Source organism: Penaeus japonicus, unplaced genomic scaffold (genome assembly GCF_977035675.1).
Source record: "Penaeus japonicus unplaced genomic scaffold, GWHDUDI00000001_assembly GWHDUDI00000001, whole genome shotgun sequence".
Lineage (NCBI taxonomy): Eukaryota > Metazoa > Arthropoda > Malacostraca > Decapoda > Penaeidae > Penaeus > Penaeus japonicus.
The window spans coordinates 40,291,528-40,311,527 of NW_028234403.1; the positions used below are offsets into that span (position 1 = coordinate 40,291,528).

At 41.5% G+C, this 20,000-nt stretch overlaps 1 protein-coding gene across 2 annotated transcripts in view; it reads right to left on the reverse strand.

The window, feature by feature from the left end:
- LOC122257500 (putative G protein-coupled receptor Mth-like 3) overlaps positions 1 to 20,000 on the reverse strand; it is a 44,455-nt gene that overhangs the window by 5,618 nt on the left and 18,837 nt on the right. Inside the window, exons 2-7 of one of the 2 annotated variants that reach the window (XM_086540161.1) lie at positions 17,304 to 17,573; positions 16,844 to 16,964; positions 16,539 to 16,657; positions 15,719 to 15,953; positions 14,731 to 14,809; positions 1,772 to 1,944 (exon numbers count right to left, since the gene is read on the reverse strand). In XM_086540161.1, the coding sequence (XP_086396287.1) occupies positions 1,772 to 1,944; positions 14,731 to 14,809; positions 15,719 to 15,953; positions 16,539 to 16,657; positions 16,844 to 16,964; positions 17,304 to 17,564 (988 nt within the window). In that variant the 5' untranslated portion in view covers positions 17,565 to 17,573. The remainder of the gene's footprint in view (positions 1 to 1,771; positions 1,945 to 14,730; positions 14,810 to 15,718; positions 15,954 to 16,538; positions 16,658 to 16,843; positions 16,965 to 17,303; positions 17,574 to 20,000) is intronic. The other variant, XM_086540164.1, reaches the window with a different exon arrangement.

Sequence of the window (20,000 nt, forward strand, 5' to 3'; positions counted from 1 at the left end):
TTGAGACGTATCAGAGTCTCCGCACGTGATAATCATTCTGATATGACAGGACTCGTTGCATCGTTCAAGTGCAGATAACATTAAGCATTAAGGAAAGGACGATAAGAAAAAAAACGGACTTGGTTAATTTTCCATTTACAGCAGTAGCAAAATAATACAAAATGGTTGGGATTATGTTTTTAACTTTACATCTAGTTACGAAAAAGTCTACAGTGCCTCAAAACTAATTAACATTAAGTATTCTAAACTCCTAATTAGTGGGAGGACGACTCGCCCACAATACAAGCAGCTGTGAGTGTTGGATGTGCATGTATCACATGACTCTTACTTAGATGCATGACAATTTCGTGCTTCCTGCAGGCTTTGCGTGGTGTTTATCTAAATTTTATGAAAGTAATGGGGATGATATAACCTGACTTGAATTGCAAAATGTTGCGTGTGAATAAAGATATCAAGTTTAACACCTTCTGCACATCAATCGGGCATTTTTTAATCAGTATGTTCTACGAGAATGGAAGTAACGTCCGCACAGCATGGAGTTAGAAATGCTATCTGCAATAAATCCATATAGCTCCTGAGATGCAATTTGAATAAACCGGCGATAAACCAAAGTAATTCTACCACCTCGGACTCCAATAAAGTTTCAAAAGCATGATGTTCAGGCCGACAAAGCGAGCCTGGCGCAGCACCATCAGTGGACAGCCTAAGATAATCGAGGCTTATCCCAAGGCCGAACCATACGTCTTGCTGTCCGCGTCGACGTGCAAACGGACACACTCCAGCGTCTTATATAATATTTCGTGCCCGAGGGCTAGATGTTCTTGCTTATTTTTTCTTTGTTCATCATAAGACACCGGGGAATTCCAAGATTTCTAAGCGCAGGTGACATGCGAAAAGATTTTTTTTTTCTTGTTATGACAGTCTCCTTAAAAATAGTATTGTCGATTGTGACAAGCTCAGAGGTCGTCGACGTAAGTCTGAGTGAATTTATGTTTTGAATTTGTAATAACCTTTCTCCGGCTCTTATTGTTTTTCTCGGTTTTCTACTCCTAAAAAGAGAATAATATATTTTCTCACTAGGCTTTAAATACTAACATCTCTTGCAACACGGAGGCTAAATAATGTTTGTCATAAATTAACTACAAGGTTTTATACAACTCGTTTTGGGGAGATCTTTATTTTCCTTTTAAGATGCAAGGGCTAATACCTACTCTCTCATTGCATAAAGAATGTTATAAGAGACAACAATTGCCATGGAAAGATGCATAATTTGCCATGAACACTCCTCTGAGGATTACTAATCTGACATCAAAATTGGGAAAATATCTCTTATCAATATATCTAAGATAAGTATAAAAGAATTATGATTTTGGTCAAACAGAGGGAGAGAGAGAAAGAATTAATAGCCAGCCAGCAGAGAGTGGGTGGGTGTGCGAATGAGACAGAGAAGGAAAGATATATGTATATATATATATATATATATATATATATATATATATATATATATATATATATATAGAGAGAGAGAGAGAGAGAGAGAGAGAGAGAGAGAGAGAGAGAGAGAGAGAGAATAAGACAGAAACAGAGACAGACAGTCAGAAACAGAGACAACCGAAGACCGAAACAGCTACACAGTCCCAGCCATCATTACCCCGTTCTAAACCCCCACCCCTTCCCCACCCCCTCCCACCCACCTACCTCCCCACCTTCACCCCTCCACCGCCCCCTAATCCCTTTCCCTGACCTTCCTTCCCCGCCTGGAGGATCTCACCTGAAAACCAGCACTTGGCCAGCCCGAAGTTGGGCTTAGGGAGCGGGGAATCCTGCAAGCCGTCGTGGAAGTCCCGAGCCAAAGCGACGGCGGAGATGAGGACCGCGAAACCCCAGGCGTAGATCGAGTACATGATGAACCAGCGGCGTCCGAAAGAGGCGTCGTTTTTCCACCTGGGGAGAGAAGGAAGATGGTCACGTGATTTGGGGTTCGTAGGTCTTGCTTGGGTGGGAATGGAGATTGTGTTTACCTTGGTGGGGTTGTTTTTTGTTTTGTTTTGTTTGTTTTCTCAATCGTGTTATTATTTACGCTGAGGGAGTGTATTGTTTGTTTATTTGTTTTTTGGTCATTGTTATTATGTATTGTATGTTGTTTTTATTACTGTTGTCTATTGTGATTATGTATCGAGCTTATCCGATAGAGGTGTAGTTTGATGTTTAATTTGTTTATCAATGCAGATCTAGCCTCTTAATTCCTCCGTAAATGGAAAGGCACGCTGTGTATCAGATAAAAACGAGAAAGATGAAAAAAAATAAAATTAACGAAAAAAGTCTATAGCTAAACAAAAACAGCCTGGCCCTGAGCTAAGATTTTTTTTTTTTTTTTCTTAGAATAAATTACCAGATACTCTGCGTATAGGTAACCCCAACCCCCACGCACCCACTCTAAGGCGTTCTCAGCTGGACAAACATTTGAGTCGTCTTCATCTCCACGTTCTTTCTCTCTTTCTCTCTCTCTCTCTCTCTCTCTCTCTCTCTCTCTCTCTCTCTCTCTCTCTCTCTCTCTCTCTCTCTCTCTCTCTCTCTCTCTCTCTCTCGCTTTCTCCTTTTAATAAATTGATGAAAACAAAAATCTCTCTCTCTCTCTCTCTCTCTCTCTCTCTCTCTCTCTCTCTCTCTCTCTCTCTCTCTCTCTCTCTCTCTCTCTCTCTCTCTTTCTCTCTCGCTTTCTCATTTTAATAAATTGATGAAAACAAAAATCTCTCTCTCTCTCTCTCTCTCTCTCTCTCTCTCTCTCTCTCTCTCTCTCTCTCTCTCTCTCTCTCTCTCTCTCTCTCTCTATGTATGTATGAGTGTATTTATTTTTTTCATAACATTGTATTAATTGCAATAAAATTATCATTATCATTATAGTCATTATTATGATCAGTATCAGTACTATTATTATTCTTAGCATCAGTATTATCATTTAAAACTATTCTTCACTCGTTCTAAATCCTTACGGCTATATATGTGTCTAAAATGTGTGTATTTATTACCTCGATATATCTTCGTCAACAATATTTTCTCATTGCAATGTATCTTTCATCATAACAAGACCTAGTCCCACCATAAAATCTTTACCAGATAAATACCTTTCATCACCTCAATAAATTTTTGCTACTGTTTTTTCGCTTTTTTTCTTTCTTTCTTCTTCTTCTTTTTCTATTTCTTCTTATTCTTCTTCTTTCTGTTTTCTTTTACTTTTACGTTTTCTTTTTCTTCTTCTTCTTCTTCTTCTTCTTCTTCTTCTTCTTCTTCTTCTTCTTCTCCTTCCCCTTCCCCTTCACCTTCACCTTCACCTCACCTTCACCTCACCTTCTTCTTCTTCTTCTTCTTCTTCTTCTTCTCCTTCTCCTTCTCCTTCTCCTTCTCCTTCTCCTTCTCCTTCTCCTTCCCCTTTCCCTTCACCTTCACCTCACCTTCACCTCACCTTCTCTGTCTCCTTCTACTTCTACTTCTCCTTCTCATTTTCATTCTCATTTTTATTCACCCTCACCTTCTCCTCCTCCTTCTTTTCTTTCTCTTCCTTCTTCTTCTCCTTACCCTTCTCCTTCACCGTACTCTTATTCTTATTCTTCACCTTCTTCATCTTCTTCGTTTTTTTCCTCTTCTTCGTCATACCCCATCCAACTGCTTTTCACAATCTTATTTTTAGACGCCTTCTTCATCTTAATATTATTCACATTCTTCTCCATCGCTGCCCCAAGGTGATGTGTTGTTGTTGATGTTTTTTTTATCGCTTTTGTTTTTTTATGTGTTCTGTTTTTGTTTATCTGTGTGGTGTACGTGACGACTGAGTGTGTCTATTGTTGCCACGCAGTTGAGACTTTTGGATTTCAATATTCTAATATTCTTGATCAAAATATTTTTCTCGACGATTCCAAGCACATGGACGTTTGTTCTTGGTTTTCGTGTACATGTGTAGGATCTTGCAGCGCGATGTTGTACGTGTATGATTAAATAAATGCAACGTCACGGTTATAATCCTTTTTTTTTCTATTGCTTTCCCCTTTGCATCTGGCGTTGCACTAAACGCAACGCAATTCATATGATGGAGGAAATAGGAAGAAGAGGGAAGATCACCTACAATCTATCCATCATTCTACTCCGCATGAAAACAATAATACAAGAGGCACGCACACTTGAGAGAGAGGGAGAGAGAGAGAGAGAGAATGAGAGAGAGAGAAAGAGAGAGAGAGAGAGAGAATGAGAGAGAGAGAAAGAGAGAGAGAGAGAGAGAGAAAGAGAGACTGAATGAGAGAGAGAGAGAAAGAGTGAAAGAGAGAGAGAGAAATGAGAGAAAAGGGAAGAGAGATGGAAGGAGGGTTAACTATAGACCTGTGTTACGCCAGAGGTGATACTATTACGTAAGCAGAAGATTCCTTTCCCGAGGTCGTCGAGGCAGGTAGCATCTTCACAAATGGACATCCTAAGACGCGCCTGCATCAGCCGTTGCACATATGCGCTTTGATTCGTGGAAAATATCTATATTTATTTATATACATACACACTAGTACACACACACGAGTACGTATATATGTACTTACATACACATACACACATTTATTTGAATATCAGAATATATATGTATATACGTACACGTATCCCATCCTTTTTACTCTTCTTGATCGTCAAATATTATCAACATCTCTTTTCTCGTCTCTAAAACAATTGAACATTCTTCCATGCATCTTAGCAGCTAAGCAATTTATTTATTCCTGTTACTTCCTCCTTTACGACTAAAGACTGTAGCTGTCTCGTTCATGACAGTCTGTTACTTTACACCGAGGAGCGCAGTCCGACAACCTTGAAGGGATTGGCAAGGCAAGGTAAGGCAAGGCAAGTTAAGATACGATGAGGTAAGGCAAGGCAAGGCAAACGTAGGTTCGAGGTAAGGTAAGGTATGCTAGGGCAAAAATAGGGTTGGGTTGGTTTAACGTAGTGTAGGGTAAGGGTATATAGTAAGGCAAGGTTAGGCTAGAAAAGAGTTAGTTAAGGTAAGTCGAGTAAGTGCAAAGGAAGACATGACAAGACAAAATAAGAAAAAAAAAGAAAACAAGGTGAGCCAAGGCAAGGCAAGGCAAGGCAGGACAAGACATAGCAGGCAAGGTATGCGAGGGTAGCCTTAGTTAGTGATTACAGGTCCATGCTATACAACTCCTTTTTCGGACGGTGCTGGGTCGGGAAAATTAGTTAGAATTTGCAACGGAGTGGGAGATGAATCATACGCTGAATAGGATAATCGAGTATAAATAAGTGTTGCGTTTTTTAAGTAACATGCGTAGGGAATGAAGAAGCACGATTATTAGCTATTATATATATATATATATATATATATATATATATATATATATATATATATATATATATATATATATGTTTGTACATCTATATTTATATAAATTTATACATACATACATACATATATATATATATATATATATATATATATATATATATATTATATATACATATGTATATATATATATATATCCATATGTACATATATAAATACATATATATATATATATATATATATATATATATATATATATATATATATATATAAAATAAAATAACAAGATCCCACTACGTCCCCAATTACAGTCCCACCTCTCCATCCTTCCCCTTCCAATTTCTGAAATCATTCCGTTCACGAATTTTAGCAGCATTTCCTCCTTATGTCTACCTTGAGTCTTCCTACCGACTCGTCTGCCTCTCTACCGCCCCCCCCCCTTCCCTCACCCCCCTCCATCTTGAAAGGACGAACCACGTCACAGAGAGATGTGTCTACCTGCACGTAAGCAGTTCAGAACCGGTTCCCATAGCATACCTGTTCCAACCATAGCTTATTCTGCAGTCAAGCTTATTGGTTAAGATTAAGCTCTAGATTACTGGTTGGATTTGGGTCTTCATTTTCCTATGCTTTTGAAGGACAAGGTTGTATTGATATGTTTTTTTCTTATAGTTTATTCGATTCTTTTTTATCCGGAAAATTTTATAAGTACGATGAACCTGATCTATTTTTGTTGCGTTATGCATTCCGATAATCTGTTGATAAGTACCACGTAGGCTGTTTGTCTTTGGGATGTCAGGCTGAAGTGCGAATCAATACTAAATAAAAAAAAAATCAATATTCTTTAACCTTCTCTATGCATTCACTTGGTCCACTTAAGTATATAGCACAGCGCTTGACGCATTTGGCACGTTTTCCGAGTTTCTCTTGCCCGAGGGCGTGACGACAGCCCCGTCGCTCCTAACTTTTCCATTTTCTTTGTAGATCACATTTTCTTAAAAAAAAAAAAAAAAAAAAAGGTCCATTTCGCTTCTTTTGTTTTCCCGGAGTCGAAGAAAATCCGTGCTTATTGGATGGCTGTGCTGCGATGGATTATTGGGTAATATTGTTCTCTCTCGCGCGCGCTCTCCCTCGCTCGCTCGTTCCTTCTTGACTGTCTGTCTGTCTCTGCCTCTATCTCTGTAATTCTATCTCTCTTTCTATCTATTTCTCACTCTCTCTCTCTTTCCTTATCCCGTTCTCCATCCCCCCCTCTCTCGCTCTTTCTCTCTCCCTTTTATTTATTTATTACTATTATTATTATTATTTTTTACAGAACAAATCAAAGCTCTGTTTTACATAAACATCGTTTGCGATCGTAGACACAGTTCTGCTTACGTGCTTCCACCAGTCCAGCTCACTCCAACATTTCATTTCACAGAAGTTTTCACTTTTCTTCTGAGGAATGAATGGACTGAGTTTATTTCAAAACGAAGTAATGGGACTGTTATTTGGTTGGGCTAGGTTGTGTAGGATATATTCACGATATAAGTCGAAGCGCAAACATCATAAAAAATGTTCTTAGTTTTTGTTTTTTTTTTACTAATATTGTATACACTACTTCCAAACACACACGCACACACACACACACGCATAAAACTTCAAAACATACACACCCACAAACGACAAAAAGAAATATCACATACCCACGTGCACCCCTCACAGATACACATAATGCCACAAACACACCAATCGATTTCAGATCTACGAGGCATTCAAGACGTGTAGCTTCTGGCATACTGACATAGCAATACCTATCGTTCCGCGCATATTTATTAGTCTGGTAGTTTAGGCTATTTTGGGCTGGGATCGGTTAGGTTAGGGTAAGTTAGATGAGCTGGGTTTGGGTTAGATTAGGTTTGGCTAGGTTGGTTGGTATAGGCTAGACTCGGCTTGCATTTGGGTTAGCCAAGGTTGGATTGGTTAGTTGGATTAGGTTAAACTAAGCTAGGTTGCTTGGATTAGGTAATTTTGGTTATAGATTACGATGTGAAACTTCTTTTTCGTATTTTCCGCGTGTGTGCTGTTCCATTAGGTAGATCTCGAGTTAGGTTAGATTGGGTTAAGGTTTTCTCCACATGTGCATGTCGCATGGTGAGGTTGAGTGACCCCTGTAACGCATGATTGAGCGACACATAGATCGCGACGACCTCCTCTCTCTCTCTCTCTCTCTCTCTCTCTCTCTCTCTCTCTCACTCACTCACTTACTCACTCACTCACTTTATCTATCTGTCTATCTATCTCTATCGCTATGTCTCTCTTACTCACTCACTCACTATCCTCCTCTCCCTCCTCCTATCTCTCTCTCTCTCTCTCTCTCTCTCTCTCGCTCTCTCTCTCTCTCTCTCTCTCTCTCTCTCTCTCTCTCTCTCTCTCTCTCTCTCTCTGGGAGGAGTCTCATGCATAAGTGAACCAGTGACAGTCAGACTTCGTGATGCTTCCAAAACCACATGTATAATGTACCCAGCTCCCCCCCCCCTCCCCCCGCCCCCTTCCTTCATCATTATCATAATCATCTTTTATCCTGGCACCGTTAGCGTGTCAGGAGGGATAAGAGGGGAGGGGTGGGGGGGAGGGGGAGACAGCTCGCCCCCGGAGGATCGAGTATAGATTATGGTTAATGAAGTTAATCCTCCAGTCCAATCGAGACGAAGGGGGAAAGAGAGCACACTAACCCCCCCCCCCTTCCCACCTCTAACCCCTCTCACCCCTCTCCTCCACCCTCTTCCACCCCCTCTCACCCCTCTCCTCCACCCCCCTTCCATCATTCGATCCTCCCTCTATTCCTTCCTCTTCTTTTCTCCATCTATCTTTCCTCTCTCCTCTTTCCTTCTTTTTTTCTTGTTTTTCTTTTTTTTTCCTTTTTTACCTGATTCAAGCTTCGTCTTATTGGGTACCTGAGGCGAGGCAGGTTCGTAGTGCCAGGTGTCGGGGTGGCGAAGGTAATGGAGTTAGATGGAACTTTCTTGTTCTTTGTTTGGATTTGTTATCTTATTAGTCATGGATGTTGTTGTTGGTGGTGGTGGTGGTGATTATTATCATTGTCATTACTATTATCATTATCATTATCACCATTATTATTATCATTATTATTATTACCATTATCATCATTATCATTATTACTCTCACCAACATTATCATTATCATCATTATTATTATCCTTATCATCATCGTCATCTTCACCACATCATCGTTATCACCATTACGATTCTATTTCATCACATCATACTGTTCCGATGAACACCAGTGCAGTGACTTGCAAGCATGATGGACATGTGCATTGTCACTAGCTACACAGAACAGATGACATGCGTTTTTTTCTGCCTTGGTGTTCTGTGTATGTCTTTGTGTGTCTGAGTTTTGTATTCGTGTCTGTTTGTAAGAGAGAAATAGAGAAAGAGAGATGGAAGGAGGGAGAGGGAGGGATAGGGAGAGAGAGAGAGAGAGAGAGAGAGAGAGAGAGAGAGAGAGAGAGAGAGAGAGAGAGAGAGAGAGAGAGAGAGAGAGGGAGGGAGATGTAAAACGAGATGACAAAAGCAACGAAATAAATTGAGTTATTAAAGATCATTAGAATATCAGTGATGATGACAATGGTAAGACAAAAAAAAAGAACAGATGATCTAAGACAGAAAAAAATGTTATTAAGATACAAAATACATCTAAGAAAATAATATCTCTTCAGTCTGACTCTGCTAGACGATAATGAGCGTTAGACGTTTGGAATTCCTAACGAGCCCAAGAAAAAAAAAAAGATACACCACACAGACGCCGTTCACTGTTGACCTCATCTGCATATCTCGGTTCTCGTAACAACGTTGAGGGGACATCGGCGGGTATTTCCCTCTGGTGTATTTACCACTCAGCGAGGGGAGAGGTGAGGGGGAAAGGGGTGTGGGGTGGGGTGCAGAAAGAGGTAGTGGGGAGAGAGAGGGGAAAGGAGGGGAATGAGTGGAGGGGAGGGTAGGGTAGGATAGGGGTGGAGGGAAAGGCAGAGAGAGATAGGGAGGAAGAGGTGAGGTGGAAAGGAGTGGGTTGAAAGAGGTGAAGGGAAAAGGAGTGGGTTGGTGGAAGAGGTGAAGGGAAAAGGAGTGTGTTGGAGGAAGAGATAAAAGGGAAAAGGAGTGTGTTGGAAGAAGAGGTGAGGGGAAAAGGAGTGTGTTGGAGAAAAATGAAGAGAGAGAAGGAAAAGGGAGAGGGAGATAGAGGTAGAAGGGGAGGAGAGAGGAGGCTAATGGTTGTAAGGGAAAAGGGTGGGGGGGATGGGGGGAGTAGAGGGTTAGGAGTAGGAGGGAGAGAGGGGGTTCTGTAGGCAAACAAGGGGAAAGAAGGGAGGCTTCCTCCCCTCTACGTGCTGAGTAATTCGCATGCGAGATAGGGAGAGGAAAGGGGAGAAGAGGTTTGCGGAAAGGGGGGGGGAGATGGAGGAAGAGGGGGATAAGGAGAAGGGAGGAACGGGAGAGGAGGGAGAGGGTAGACGGGTCCGGGAAAGGGGGTAGGAGAGGGAAGGGGAGTGCCGCTGTGCAGGGGCGTAGAGGCACTGAAGTAAATGGAGTGAGGTTAACGAGGGTATAACGAGACGACCCTCAGAGTAAATGAGGGTAAGTTAAGGAGGTCTTGGCGTTTTTATGTAAATATATATGAATAAATAAATATGCATATACAATTATATATATATATATATATATATATATATATATATATATATATATATATATATATATATATACATGTATGCGTGTGTGTTTGTGTGTGTATGTGCGTGTGCGTGTGCGTGTGCGTGTGCGTGTGCGTGTGTGTGTGTGTGCGTGTGCGTGTGCGTATGTGTGTGTAAAAAAATATTGATATGTATATGTATATATACATATATGTATAATATATATGTATATATATATATATGTGTGTGTGTGTGTGTGTGTGTGTGTGTGTGTGTGTGTGTGTGTGTGTGTGTGTGTGTGTGTGTGTGTGTGTGTGTGTGTGTGTGTGTGTGTGTGTGTTTGTGCACATTCATACATCCATAGAATATATGCACACATGCATACAAACATAAATATATTTCGGAATATATTTCACGTGTCGTTACTTTCTCTTTCTCTACTATATCTTTCTTTTCAGGACATGAGATTGATATCAAAAGAATAAAGCTTATTCATCTATGATATCTGATTGACCATATGATTGCCGTCAGCCACAACTTTCTCTTGACCTCAAAGACAATGAGTATCAAATGCAATAAAACCTTTCTTTGACGTGAACAATGGCTCTCTGCAACACGTAGCCTTGACCAAAAACCTTGCAATTTCATCCGCTGTATATCTTTCATGTTGTATTTTGTATATTATCCCAAAATCATAGGTATAGTAATATTTGTTGGTCGCTAACTTGTAGTTATTCATGTCAGTAATTACAGGTTTCGGTTAGGACTGAAAATTATATGATATAATATATATACTGTATGATTGTGCATGCGTGTGTATTTGTGTTTGTGTGTGTGTGTGTGTGTGTGTGTGTGTGTGTGTGTGTGTGTGTGTGTGTGTGTGTGTGTGTGTGTGTGTGTGTGTGTGTGTGCATCTGTTTGCAAGCCTGACACCGATAAATACAACTTCGTAGTCACTATCGACAGTAATGCTTTGCAAGAGGATGCGAATTGCACACTCAACCTGATTCGCCATGTCATTAGACAAGCCCATCGTGTTTCCCAGCGAGGTCCACCCAGCGTCAAGATGAAGCGAGCCTCATTTGAAGTACCTCTGCGCCAGCGAGGCACGAGACAAAAGCAAGCACAGCGGAGGCAACTGCGCTTGCCGACGGCCGCAAGAGCCCCTCTCCCTCTTTCCCTCCGTCCTTCAACATTCCGCTATCGCCTGATCTCCACTAAACTCTCCCGAAAGAACATGGCGTCAGCGCTTGGCTTATCCCGGGTCACTATTAAGGGAGCGCCGCGCCCCTTCCCTCCCGCTCTGATGGCACAGGGCCTGGGCGCGTGTTGGTCTCTAGAGGGTGGCTGACGGGCGATAGGGACGCGGCGACAGGGATATCTCCGCCAGGACTGCATGTAATGAGGGCATATCCGGGCATTAGTATGCATGAGATGGACGCACCACGGTTGAACCCAATCCGAGAGGGTGAGAGTGTACGACACGTGAAGAGAGGCGGGAGGGGGGCGGGAAGGAGGGGGGAGGATTGAGACAGATAGAGAAACGGAAAGACAGATAGACAAAGAAAGAGAGGAGATAAAGAGAGAGAGGGGGAAGTTGGGGAGATAGATAGATAGAGATAGAGTGGAGATAGATAGATAGATAGATAGATACAGAGAGAGAAAAAGAGAGAGAGAGAGGAGAAAAAAAAGAAAGAAAGAGAGATGGACAGGGGAGAAAGGTTAGAGAGAGAGAGAGGGAGGAAGGGAGGGAAAAAGAAAGAGAAAGAAAAGAAAAGACAGACAGATAGACAGAAAGAAAAAAAAGAGAAACGGAGAAAGGTAATCCCAAGATAAGGGGGAACCAGACCGGAAATCTGCCTGGACGAAGCGTGACCAGTGACCGACGAAGCGAGGGTGATACATACACACATATACACGCATACATACGTACACGCATACATACACACATTTCAACTTTCTCTGTATGTGCACACGAGATCATTACTCCAGGATATCCAATCTGACAGGAAGAAAAGTGATCCGATGCGAGACTCTTGACAGTTAAAAAGAGGAAAGTATTGAAGAGGAAGGCATCGTGACGCGGATAATGAGAGCGATGATGATTACGCGGATTTTGAATGTGTGTGTGTGTGTGTGTGTGTGTGTGTGTGTGTGTGTGTGTGTGTGTGTGTGTGTGTGTGTGTGTGTGTGTGTGTGTGTGTGTGTGTGTGTGTGTGTGTGTGTGTGTGCGTGTGTGTGTGGTGTGTGTGTGTGTGCAATATAAGTATCTATCTATCCACTTATTTATCTATCTATCTATCTCTCTATCTATCCCTCTCTCTATATATATATAGGTATATAGATAGATATACATATATGTATATATACATGTATACAAATATACATAAATAGATTATGATTTATGCTACGCAACCATAAAAACTAACGCTCATCTTTTTCTCTAGTAGCCTCATAAATAATACCAAGACAGGCTGTCACGTTGCGTAAATCAACTCATTCTACCCTAACCCTTTCCCTTCCACCTCCCCCTCCATCACCCCCCACCCTCTCCTGGTCTCCATCAACATCCCCTTCCTTCCCCTCTCCCTTTCTTATCCTCTTCTTCCACAGGCAACCTTCTCTCGTAAAAAAAAGAAAAAAACAAAAAAAAGTAAAAGTAAAAGTAAAAAAAAAAATACAAATATGATATTTTCTTCCTCGGGGGAGAAGGGGGGGAGGGGAAGGGATGGGGGGATGAATGTACTCTAAGAACCAAGACCAGATTTCCTATTACCATTTTCGGATTTTTATCTTTTTATATGGATAAATCTAAGCTAGTTTTCTCGAGTAAACACTCGAGTCTCCCCTTTTCCTCCCCCCTTCACCCCCCCCCTCCCTCTTCCTAATAGATCTTTCCCCCTCCTCTTCTTCCCTACTTCTTCGGCTTCCTCTTACTCTTCTACTTTCCTTCTCTTCCTATGGTCTTTCCTCTCCATCTTTTCCCCTCCACTCCACTTTCTTGACCCTCCCCTCTCCTTCCATATCGTTCCTCTCTTCTTCCCTCCTCCTTTTCTCCTTTCCCCTCACTCCTCCCTCCTCCCTACTCTCCCTTTCACTCCTCACTCCACCTCTCCCCCCTCTTCTCACTCTTCCTCTTTCCTTTTTGTCTTCCTATTTCTCCTCTACCCCTACCCCCCTCTCCTCCTCCACTTCCATTTCCCTCTTAACCACTCCTTCACCCTCCCACCTCCTCTCCCCCTTCACCCTCTTCCCCCCCCCACTCCCCCCGACGCCCAAAGCTGCCATAATGGTGAGCAAATACTATGATTGAATTATCTCGGACGAGTATTAGATTAAACAACAAAGCACTGTGAAAAAGAGACGAATAAACATCTAACCTAATTCCATAGTTTCTCGACTTTTTTCTTTTTACTTTTTCTTTTTCTTCTCTTTTTTTGGGGGAGGTCATTTATTCTTTCTTTTTTCATTTATTATTTTCCTGTTTTTTTGTTTTGTTTTGTTTTTGTGTGTGTTTTTTATCTTTTTATATTGTTATCTGTATTATTAGTAGATGTTGCGGAAGAATCCTTGAGGATATAACTGCCTTCAAGGGTAAATTGTGGTCTTTATCCTAATCATCATGGATACGATGTAAATAGTAATAGAAAAAGTTATTTTAATTAAAACAATGATAATGGAGTTGACGGCGGTGGTGATAATGATAACTGATCGATGAATGATGATGATCATAATAATTATAATGATGATACATGATAATAAGAATACTGAAGACGACCTTGATGACAACAAAACTGATAACCACAATCACCAATCCCAAATAAGATAAATAATCACACAGAATATAACACCAATCATCAAGAACACAACACGAAAATAAATCAAAATACAGCAGCACACACGGCGGCTTCTGTAGTTATCCCAAGAGACCGCGTGTGCCGAGAGCTCATCGTTCCCCCCTCCTCTAGCTCCTCTCTCTCTCTCTCACCTCTGTTTGCACAGGTCTTAGCGAAGTGGTGAGAGAGAGGGGGGGTGGGGGAAGGAAAGGGGGGCGGTTCTCTCTCTCCCCTTATTAGTCTGGTCCCCTCTTACCTTCGTTTTCCACTTCCATACATCTATCTTTCTTTCCTCTCTATTTGTTGTATTTTTGTAAGTATTTGTTTTCTTCCTTTGAGTGTCTCCTTTTGTTTTGTGTTAGGCTGTTTTATTTTTATTTTATTTTTTTCTTTATCTTTTACGTTTTCTTTGTCTTCGTCTTTCCTATTCACGACATTCCTTCTCTCCTCGTTTATCCTTCATCTCTTTTAAATCTTCCCTGCGTATTGTTTTCTTTCGTTGAACCTCATTTCCTTCCTCCGTTTTCTCTACTTTCCTTTCCTTTCCTCTTTTCTCCTCTTTTCTCTCTATTACCCTCCTTCCTCCCTTCCCTTACTTCCATCTTTCTGCTTTTTATCTCCCTTCTGTTCCTTCTCCCCTCTTTTTCTCCTTCACTTTCCTTCCCTTTCCTCTTTTCCCCTTCCCTCTCCCTTCCTTTCCTTTCCCTATTTTTTTCCTTCTCTACCCCACTTCTCCCCTTTTCTCCTTCACTCTCCTTCCCTTTTCTCCTTGTCCTCTCCCTCCTCCCTCCCTGTCCCTTTCCCCCCCATTCCCCTGCCTGCCCTTCCCTTCCTCCTCTCCTTCCTTACCCTGTCCCCTTCAGAGTACTTACCAGACGGTGAGGAAGACGTTGAAACAGATGACGTTGAGCCAGAAGAAGGCCGCCATGTACCAGAAGTGCATCATCACGGCTGTCAAGAGGAAGTGACGTCATTAATCATCGCGTTGACACTCTTAGACTCACACTTTGGAGGCGTGTAGGCCTACGTGTCATTTATAAAGTTTGGCTGTGGTTATTGAGTGAGGCGGAAGGAGGGGAAGTGGGAAGGGAAGGCAGGAAAAGAGGAGGAGAGAGGAGAGAGTGAGGGGGTGAAAGAGAGACAGACAGACAGACAGAGATAAACAGAGGCAGAGATAAAGAGAGAGGAAATAGAGTGAAGCCGAGACAGACACAGACGGAAAAAGAGGATAGGGGAGACAGGCAAACAAACAGACCTACATAGGATCTAAATATAAATAGAGATAAGGTTAGGAAAATGTGAACAAAGAGAAAACTAGTTGGGGAGAAATGCTGGAGAGATTAAGAGGTATCTTTCACGCTGGTGTTGCTGGTGTTTACATGAGCGAGCTAACAAAGAACAGGTTTAGGATAACCAGACTTGTAATCTGAAGAGCTGGGAGGAGAACGCGGCTCTAGACCCCACATCTTCTTTTTGTTCATGTATTTTGAACGGTTTGTTTAGGACTTACTTCATGAACGGAAGCTACGAGATGTCTGCTCTACGAAGCTCAAATTACATCACTGACAACATCATGAACCGCTATGCACTTATGATTAGTTATACCGATGATCGAAAGAAAGAGAGAGAAAGAGGGAGGGAGAGAGAGAGAGAGAGAGAGAGAGAGAGAGAGAGAGAGAGAGAGAGAGAGAGAGAGAGAGAGAGAGAGAGAGAGAGAGAGAGAGAGAGAGGGAGGGAGGGAGGGAGGGAGAGACAGAGACATAGCAACAGAGTCAAAAACAGATACACAGAGAAGAAAAATGAGCCAAGATAAAAAAAAAATCAGTCTCCCATTCATACATTCACCCGCCCGTCACTCACCGGTAAAAATACACTCCGTCATGGACAGCTTGTGTGTGGCCAACTGCACCACCACAGTCGAGATCTGGGCAAGACACAGCGAAGCCACGGCGCAGATGAGACAGCGGCCGAGGAGGTCCCTCAATTCCACCACCAGGCAGTACACGAAGAGCGTCAGAGCCAAGAAGATGGAGGAGATGATCATGCCGATCGGATACAGCGTCTGGTACACGACGTGGTGGAAGGTCGGTTCTTTCTGGGTTGTTTGTAAGGAGAGGGAAGGTTAGTTACGATTGTTTATGTGTCATTTTATTTGTTTTTATATTATCATGAGGATTACGATATCTTGTCTTAGTGAGAGGAGATTCTTTTTATGATGGTTATCTTCTCCCATTTTATTTTTTGTCTTAAGCATGGAGCGAGTAAGTTGCTGTGTGTGAAAATCGAAAAAAGGTAGGTGCTTCATGATATATTGAGAATTCTAAAGACTTCAAAATTTCAAGATAATACGGTGAAATTAGGAACGTTCTGTTGATTGGTATCTTTCATGAAGTATAAAATGAGAATAATTCACTCTACTAATCCGATCACACTGAACATATATATATATATATATATATATATATATATATATATATATATATATATATATATATATATATATATGACCATAATACATAATGACGGGGATGATGATAAAGATAATGACAACAATCATAACAATAACAACATCAATAATAACAACAACACAAAATAAGCACAAAACAATAACAAAAGAAAATAACGATATCAATCCCATCAATATATCCCAAGCAAGGACTAAGACGTGAGATATTCCCACCGAAGCTCTTACAGCATCAGGAAAGCACACGATCGCCTCCATTTCCTCCTTGGTCGCCAAGAGACAGAACTTCTCCTTGTCCAGCTTCTCCTTGTCTCCCGCTGACACCATCAGCTGACCTGGCGGAGGGGGAGGGGGAGGGGGGCGGATGCGGTTAGAAGTGTTTGGTGGAAGAGTATATAACAAATATTTTGTAAATATTCTTGTCAGTCAAGTACTATCAATTGGAATAAAGATATATATAGAGAGAAAAATGAGATATAAATCGTTGTTAACAGATACTTTCAAGGTGTGAAAATACTAACCATCTGGTAACAGGAAGAATTCATCAGAAGGTTCGATGGTTGGCTGAAGGCTGTAGAAGGTACAGTTCGGGAAACCTACAGTGACGTTGTAGGCGAACTGGTATTCTACTGGTCTTCCGTCCTGTTGGTTAAATAAAGATCAATATTGTTTCTTTCGTTTTAAATGTTGACAACCTATTGATATCCTTCTTTGAAAGCTTAGGTTTGTTCTTTCTTTTCAGCCTGGCCTCTACATAGACATATGAAGCAAACTAACTTTCCCTATAATTCGCTTTGCCTTACAATACATGCAGAAGAATCGTCCGTAGAATTCGATCTGTATTACAACATAAAGAGAGAGAATAGTTACAACACAAACATAAAGAATTCCACCCTCTCCCGACCGACCGACCGACCGACCGACCGACCGACCGACCGACCGACCGACCGACCGACCGACCGACCGCTTCTGCTCGCTCACCTCATAATGAAACGCGATCACAGGCTTCGTCGCAGCGGGTTCACAGCTCATCCCGGACATGTTGAAGACCTGGTCCACGCCGCAACACATAGGAATTTCCACCAAGACCTCGGTGTCTGGCGTAAGGGACATCTTCTCCTGCACGAGACTCGAAGACCTTCGGCTGTTGCTGCTTTCGGTCTGTGCCGTGGTCTGAGTCGCGCCCGCTGACATCGCCGCCGCCGCCACCACCAGTGTCAGCAAGTGTAGTCGTGCTGACATCTTGAATGTCTGGAAGGTTGAAATGATTGGGGTAAGATCGATGGGAATATTCATGAATTTAAAAATTACGTGTTCATCAGTTGATACTACAAGCACGAACACATTCACAGGTTTTCTTTAAATCTTCCACAGATTAACCTTATTGTGTCCTGATTTATAATCGTGACTCACTACATTACAGAAACCTCAAAAAAATGTCAAAAGAATGCGCGTTCAGCCTTTAAGTGATAACTGTTCTCACGCCAATGCACCTTGTCATACAATTTCCGAGAAACAGATGTGGACATGACAGATACCTAATGACACGGGAAGGTTCTTGCCCGGATGACGTGAGCGAAAGCGTAAGAACACGTGACAAGAGTATCTGTTACGCGTACACAAACACAGATACGACAAGTGCACACCCAGACATAGATATACAAATATACTACAACACACATACAAACAATTTATGAAGCATCTTGAACAAAATCTATTTAGTTTTTAGCTAAAAGAAAAAAAAAATAAGAAGAAGAAAAATAAATAAATAAACCATCGAATTCTCCTCAAGACGTCCTGGCGCGGTACATGCGTGACGTCACCCTGAGTCATGGATTCTATCTCATCAAACCGCAACGAAGGAAATCCTGAAATCCTATCAAAATGACTACACAACGCTACTCTCGCCGGGCTACATGACTACTCCCTTTTCCTTTGAAGTTTCTCGACGTCTTTTCATTTCATGTGTAAAAAAAAAAAAAAAAAAAAAATAGCATTAAAAAATAAAAGAGAATCCTGTCGATATTCGCCTCTCTAAGTCAAAATTGTAAAGGAAAGATTTGAAAAGATGTATATATCAAAGATAAGAGGCATCTCGAGGTATGTTATTTGCAACAATCAATAACCAGATACGCTGATCTTAACCATAAAGAACCAATATCTTATGTTTTGCGCACGTACCATATTGACCACCACAGTATCTTGGGAAATGCACACGCACGCCACACTGTCATAATTCCTGGTACATTCAGACGCTGGAAAGTATAATATCAAGACAATATCTTCCTTTCATTTCATTAATAACCTTGTCAACGGGTGTTTATACGCCACCCAGTAGCAGATTCCTGCAAAGGAGAGTTGTAATCTAACCAACAACTTCCTCAGTCCGGAACAATAATAACATCATACGGCTTGCAACAACATGTCATTATGTGGTGCACAACCCTTTATTTCCTCCGAGCAACAGCGCCAGTACGGGGGCCACCCAAATCGCGAGAAGTTAGTGCACGTTTTTTCCACTTCATCCTGTCATTGTTGATGCTAAATCTAACCAAAGAGTTTTGAAATTACTAGACTGCAAACCCGAAGACCGTTTGTATCGCGCTTAAAAAATAAAAAGATAAATAAATGAACGAGAAACACGCTCTTTGATGTTAAAGTTTCAGTGCAACGTGGTTTTTATTTTTAAAAAACGCACTTTTATGATACATTCTCCGTAGAACAACATGGCTTTAAAAAAAGAAGCACTTTTATGTCAATTTCCCAGTGCAAGAACGTACGTATGCCCGTGAGTTGAACGATAATGAAGTCCGTTGCATGCGATGATAAACGAGACTAGTAGAGTAACGGAGGGTGTTGGCAAAACGGTCTGCTAGGGTGGAGATTGACACGAGATATTGTCTGCTGGGGCCATTGTTCGTCTGTCTGTCGCTTCACCTCGTTTCCGGTGTTTGTTTTTTTATTTGGTGCGTGACAATTTTTTTTCTCTCTTCCCTCCTCTCTCTCTCTCTCTTTCTCTCTCTCTTTCTTTCTCCCTCTCTTTCTCTCCCCCTCTCTCTCTCTCCCTCTTTTTCTCTCTCTCTTTCTCGTTCTCTCTTTCTCTCTCTCTTTTTCTCCCTCTCTTTTTCTCCCTCTCTTTCTCTCTCTCTCTTTCTCTTTCTCTCTTCCTCTTTCTCTCTTTCTCTTTCTCTTTCCTTCTCTCTCTTTCTCTCTTTCTTTTCATCTTTCTATCTTTCTCTCTTTCTCTCTTTCTCTCCTTTTCTTTCTCTCTTTCTCTCCTTCTCTTTCTCTTTCTTTCTCTATCTTTCTCTTTCTTTCTCTATCTTTCTCTATCTTTCTCTCTATCTATCTATCTCTCTCTCTTTCTTTCTCTCTCTCTCTTTCTCTCTCTCTTTCTCTGTCTCTCTCTCTCTCTCTTTCTTTCTCTCTCTCTCTCTCTCTCTCTCTCTCTCTCTCTCTCTCTCTCTCTCTCTCTCTCTCTCTCTCTCTCTCTCTCTCTCTCTCTCTTCCGTTCCTTCTCTTCACTTTGTTATTGAAATGAAACTAGTTCTTCTGATGTACCAGATGTACTCATAAACACCCACATCAACACCTACACACATGACTATATATACATACATACATATGTGCGAATGTGTGTGTGCGTATGCGTGTGCGTGTGCGACTGTGCGTGTGCAT